The 6,441-nt window shown below is 46.2% G+C and overlaps 1 protein-coding gene across 1 annotated transcript; it reads right to left on the minus strand.

The window, feature by feature from the left end:
• Window positions 1–345: 345 nt before the first annotated feature.
• On the minus strand, window positions 346–5,479 carry LOC108240437 (frizzled-7-A-like). Its single transcript, XM_017423908.3, has one exon. It carries the CDS (start codon window positions 4,970–4,972, stop codon window positions 3,260–3,262), a length of 1,713 nt encoding a protein of 570 aa, XP_017279397.1. The 5' UTR covers window positions 4,973–5,479; the 3' UTR covers window positions 346–3,259.
• Between the last annotated feature and the right edge of the window lie 962 nt (window positions 5,480–6,441).

Below are 6,441 nucleotides of genomic sequence, written 5' to 3' on the forward strand. Positions count from 1 at the left end.
TTTTGAGGCGTTCTCGCAGTATTTGACAGTAAACTTCCTGTCTCTTGTATTCATGGCCAACAGAGAGACTGATCCCTGACATTAACAGATTTCAGGTCAAACTTTTGCAGACTTTAAACCCTGAGGAGCAAACGTCTCACTAAAACTCCTGCAGAGAATAAAACAGTTTGATCCTTTCGCGATAATAAGGACTGAGTTAAGTAAAGATATGTGGGTGTCAGCTTATCATTTATTTACCAATAAACTCCACGTATGTTCATAAAACACTCAGATCTCCAGGTCCACATGAAGTGGGCCTGTTTTGTCAACTCAAGCTGAACTTATCTGAAAACAAAACGACAGGGATTACAAACTTTAACACTTTTATTCAAACTGTACACGTACAATGGGCTTATCTCATTTTTTTTAAAAATACAAGTAAAAAAAGACAAAAAAAAAATGAGCATCCCCCATAAATACAATGATTTAACAGCACAGCAGAGTCTGTGTTTTTTTGCTGGTTTGCGTGTGTCCTGCTAACAAAAAACACCAGTTTTCCTTCTGAAAACAGAACAACAACAAACAACCGGGCAGACACAAACACGATGACTCTGTTTGGTAAAAACTGGATGTAAAGAAGTTTTCACTTGCTTTCCGACTCAGTCGTTTGAGCAGAAATTACATAAAGCTTGAGGTATGTCGCATATCCATGTGTGTGTGGGGGGGAGACAAAAAAATTAAAATAAAAAGAGACACGGTTTTATATACAAACCGCTTTTAAATACAGAATGAAGATGGGTATAAAGTATGCACATTTCTTAGTATTAAGGGCAGAGCTCGACATTCGATTACCCACAATGCCAACTCTGTGGAAGGTCATAAAGCTGCGAGCTGTTCCTCGGCGCTGCAGAGTACCTCCATTCATTACTTATAAAGCCAAGCATGCAGGAAAATGTGCTTTATGACGAGAAACAGAAGGTCCTGGCAGTCAGATGCAGCTGACTCAGCCTTGGCACACAAAAAATTTTTAAAAATACAAATTTTATTGTTTAGTCTAAGAGGTGAAAATGGCTCGTTTCGAACAGCCGAGTGAACCGCAAGCAGCAGCGATGGAACTGTGACTCACCGCGTAACAGAGACGTTCTACGCGTAGTTTTATCACTTTAAATAAAAAGGATTGACTCTCAAGACAACAACTTGAGTTTCCCCCCCTCTTGTATTAAAAGGCTAAAAGTTAAGGTTAAAAAAAGTAATGACTTCTCCCCTCGTCACCTGGTTAAACTGTCATTCAGTGTCCTATTTCCAAAATATAAACCAACTTTCTACATGTTATGCACTGAGGTGATTCTACGCTGCATTGTCCAGATAAAAAAAATACTCCAACGTGACCTCCGACCTTCTTCTCGACGTTTCTCTAACAAATAAGACCGTCAAACGTTAAAAATAAAAGGAAAAAGCACAGACGCGGCGGAGAAAACACATGCAGTCTTCTCCGCTTCTGTAAAAGTAGCCTGGATACTAAAATAACAAAGTTCAGTCTGCTTGTAAAGACACATAACACTTCATGTCATTTTTTTTCTTTTTTGTTTTTAAAAGTAAGGCAAGTCGGGTTACACTGAGCAGAGTACGGGTGTAAACTTGTACAGTCGACTCAATCCAAGATGAAATAACATCAGAGCTTTTGTACTCCCACGGATTAAATCTGGATCACTGAAATGGTGCTTTGGGTGTCTTAAAAGCTTTAAAAAAAGTCTTTTTGATGGTTAAAGAGACCACACACGGAGACCAACAATGAGCTGTTGTGTGGTCTTCATAAAAATGCAAAATCCAGGTCAACCTGTAGTGTAACAGTAACTTTTTTTTCTTGTTTCTTTCAGAATAACTGTGCAAACCAGTAAAAAAAAAATAAAAATAAAACTTCATTCATCTTCGGAGTGAACATTCAGAACAAGAGTAAAAAAAGGTTCATCAGTCTGGAACGATAAAAACAAAACTAAAAGAGTAATAATAAATGCATGTCGCCCGCCGCCTTTTCTGACAGAGCTTTTAAATTGAAAGGGGGCGGAGCTGGAGCCATTTTGGTTGGATCACGTGCATGGCGCTGATTGAGATTAGTTAGCGGTCCGGGTACGAGTCGGCGACGACTGTCAGCTACTACCACAGGAAGAAAAACACTAAACATCTGTGACTCCTGCTGGCAAAATGAGTCAGGGTACGTAGTAAAAAAGCGTTTAATATAAAGGTTTAAATTCCATTTACCATTCTTCTCTGCCAGGAAGTCCCTTTGTATAATGTTTGGTATAAAGTTTAAATACACGTCAGGAACTCCTGGAAACAAAACTAGCTTGTTGCTGAGAGACGAATTGCCAAATTTCAACAAATTCTGTCCCATTTTGAAGCTTTTGAGAAGGACAATTTTAAAGCAACGATACCGAAAATTTCCTCTGGACTCATTTTGCCAGCTCAGACCATATTTTTGTGATTTCAACACTTTTTTAGTTTGTGGCGGCCATCTTAAACGTCCTGCAGATGAACATCTTAGACCCTTTTTTCTAAAGGTTTCATTCAAACCCGTCCTCTGGTTCTTGAGATATTTTGGGGCAAAAACATGATCACCTTCGGCGGCGGGCGATTAAAAGCTCTCTTGGCACATAAAGACAAACTCACGAGTTGATGAATTATCCCTCCTGTCAAAACAGAGGAGATTGTGCTCTTAAAGCTTCCGAGTCTCCGACTAAAAGCAGAGTAATTTATGTTTAGTCTAGGCATCATTTCCCAGCTTGTTGCAGGGGATAAACCTTTGACCTTTCCGCCGCAGTCGAGACAAACTGCTTGACGCCTCAGTTCGTCCCGTTAAAAAAACTCAGGGGTTGGACAGGGAGTATGCAAAAAAAAAAAAAACGAGAGCGTTGAAATGAAAGCTATCTGACCTCATTTTCATTGTGTTATATTCAGAGAACATCAGTGGCTAAAAGGCCGCACGGTAGCAGAAAAACGTGCGATATTGTTGTGTAATTATTGATACCAGGTTGTTTCAAACCCTCACATTCTCTTCTGTCATCTAAACCAGAAGTGGGCTTAGAGGCCAGCGAGAGTCCGTTGGATCCACCACGCGTCATTCGTGCGGAACATGAGTTCATGGTTCTTGAAATATAACGGCCTGTGATTTATTGCAGTCCAAGCAGTCCTTTGTGATACTGCGATGACGAGAAAACGTATATAATGTGCAGCCCAATAAGTGGCCTTAGTTTTACTCCAAAAAACAACAAAAAAAAGAACTTCACACTGTCGTCTCCCCGTGGTTCCCGTTGCTCAGACGCTTGTAGAACCGCTGCCAGGACTGCAGGGTCTTCCCGGACCAGACCCAGAAACCGGAGGTGATCCCGACTATCATGGTCATCAGGTATTTGATCATAAACACGGTGAAGTCCGGGGTCATGGGGGCGAAGTTGTGCACCGGACAGGGCATGGCGAAGCTCTTGCAGGTGTGCATGTGCCAGGTCCGCTCCCAGTGCTCCCTGAAGGCCTGCTCGTAGAAGTAGCAGGCGATCACTATGGTGGCCGGGACCGTGTAGAGCACGCTAAAGACGCCGATCCGAACCATCAGCTTCTCCAGCTTCTCCGTCTTGGTGCCGTCGTGCTTCATGATGGTGCGGATCCGGAACAGGGACACGAAGCCGGCAAGCAGGAAGGACGTGCCGATGAACAAGTAGACGAACAGCGGGGCCAGGACAAAGCCGCGGAGGGCGTCCACGTTGAAGATCCCCACGAAGCACACCCCGGTCAGCACATCTCCGTCCACCTGGCCCATGGCGAGGATGGTGATGGTCTTGATGGCGGGGACGGCCCACGCGGCCAGGTGGAAGTACTGGGAGTTGGCTTCTATGGCCTCGTGGCCCCATTTCATCCCGGCGGAGAGGAACCACGTCAGGGACAGGATCACCCACCAGATGGAGCTGGCCATGCCGAAAAAGTACAACACCATGAAGAGAATGGTGCAGCCCTCCTTCTTTGTCCCCTGGGCCACAGTCCTGTACCCGTCCGCTTTGAATCTATCCACACAGACCACTTTGTCCTCCAGGAAGAAGCCGGCTGCGTACGCCAGAGCCACCATGAAGTAGCACCCAGACAGGAAGATGATGGGCCGCTCGGGGTACCGGAACCGCCTCATGTCCACCAAATACGTGAGAACCGTGAACAAGGTGCTCACACAGCACAGGATGGACCAGATGCCCACCCACAGGCGGCCGAACTTCACCTCGTCCTCACGGAAATACATGATCCCACTGGGCTTTGTGGGCTCGCAGGGGGCCCCGCAGTCTTTGACCCCCATGAATCTGTAGCCCAGGTAGGGGGGCACCTCCAGCTTCAGGGGGCAGGAGAAGTGGTGCTGCTGGTTGTTATGGGGAGGTCGGTGAGGGGGTCGACCCCCCATGGGAGGGAGGGTCACGGGATCGTGCGGGTAAGGGGACGCGGAGGCAGGACTGCTGGGCTCCGACGTGTTCTGGCCCACGCAGATCTCGCCGGCCCCGTGGACGGGGAAAGCCTCGCAGCGGAGCCGCTCGGGCCACTGGAAGCCGAACTTGTTCATCAGGGCTTCGCACCCCTGGCGCGCGCGCTCACACAGCGACCGGCACGGCGGGATGGCCTGCTCCAGCACCGTGCACACGGGCGCGTACATGGAGCACAGGAAGAACTTCAGGTCCGCGGAGCACTGGACCTTCACCAGCGGGTAGAACTGGTGCACCTCGAGGCCGGCGTCCTCCTGGTTCGTGTGGCCCAGGAGGTTCGGCATGATGGTCTGGTTGTAGGCGATGTCGGTGCAGAGCGGGATGGAGATGGGCTGGCAGAAGCCGTGCTCCGGGACGGATATCCCGCTCTCGCTGTTGTAATGTTGGGCCGAAGCCGGCGGGAGAACCAGCCCGCAGGTCCCGCACAGCAGCCACACGATCCGCAGCGACACGGAGCCGCTGGTGAACCTGGCCGCCGCCATAGTTGAAGAGGAGGGGGGGAGGGAGGGAGTGAAAAACTTTGATCCAAGTGACTTGAAAACAGCTCAAAAGAGCAGAAAAACCTGCGATAAGTGTCCCGATACTTCACTCACGGTGCAGGTAGTCCGAGCTGGGATGTCTGGGTCGACTTCCTATTGTGTTTTATGCAGATAAATCCAAGAAAAACGTTCGTCGAGTCATGACTTCTTAATGTTCTTTGTAAGTGACTCCAAGCAGTCCACTCTCGCTCCCAGAAAAGAAAAGAAAAGGGGGAGAAAAAAAACAGCGCTCCAACTCCGGTTTTCTCCAAACTAACGCCGACTTAAACGACTCTCGGTGGATCCGAAACGCACGAGGCGCTTCAGGAGGTGCAAACGTGGCCGATGATTCCCAGCGGTTTTCGGGCTAAACTTCACGCCGAGCGTCGGCTCACATGCTGGGCGGTTGGAAGTCCCGAGGCTCGCTCTCCTCGCTCCGCGAGCATTCCGCCGGTTTCCAGGCGCCCATTCCATTCACAGCAACCCCGCTCCCTCCCTCTCTTCTCCTACCGGACGGAGCGCGGGGAGCCTTGAAACCGACGCTTCCTCTCAGCCAATCAGCGTGTTTGTTTTCCTACAGGGCTCCTTCCTGATTGGTCCTTCGTTTCCCCCACCGCAGGGAAGTATGTTACAGTAATTACATTACACCAGAGATTTTACCAAAGCGATCGATTTTTCTGGTGAGATAGTTATTCGTTTTTATTAGTGTCTGTGTTTTCAATAATAGTGGTTGTATTAGTCCACTTTTTGTCTTTTTTTATTAAAGAAGAAATCAGCCTAGAAGAGTAAAAGTAGCAACAAAAGCTTTATGACAAGAAAAACCTTATCTCTGTCCATTCATAAATATTCAAACAAACTCTTCACAGCCGTACCATATCTATAAATATCGAACAAAACCGGAACAGTTATTTAAATTTAATTCCCATTTATAGATACTATTTTCAAAACTATGAAATCAAACATAAAAAAGGTCTACCTGAACTTTTTCAGAAAGTTTACTCCAGTAGTTTTCCCCATATGCAATCCTGAAAAGTGGGTCTGCACTTAATATAAACAAAGCACTTTTATCTGCATACTTTACTCAACAAATCTGAGCCAAAATATGTATAAATACATCAAAATTATTTGGATTATTAGCTTGGACTTTGTTGCCCTTTTTTCAGTCCCTTCGGCTGTTTTTGTCGTAGTTGACAGCTGTTTACAAATTTTACATACAGATGTTTGAATTGACAACAATAACCATCGATATGAGGAAAAAATGTGGGGATTTTGTTTCCTATTTTGTTTCTTTGTTTTTATTGTTTTTCTTATTTTTGCAGCCTAAAGTCTCACTATAAAGAACAGGTATCCCAACATTAATTGTGAAAAAGTCTTTATCTGCCCATTTTTAAGGTATATGTTGTTTCCAAAGAGTCTTCAGAGATGAACCTGTG

Source organism: Kryptolebias marmoratus, linkage group LG6 (assembly GCF_001649575.2).
Source record: "Kryptolebias marmoratus isolate JLee-2015 linkage group LG6, ASM164957v2, whole genome shotgun sequence".
NCBI classification, from domain to species: Eukaryota; Metazoa; Chordata; class Actinopteri; order Cyprinodontiformes; family Rivulidae; genus Kryptolebias; species Kryptolebias marmoratus.

Excerpts from the sequence above, each read along its gene's own strand:
- LOC108240437 (XM_017423908.3), bottom strand. The coding sequence starts at position 4,972 with ATGGCGGCGGCCAGGTTCACCAGCGGCTCCGTGTCGCTGCGGATCGTG.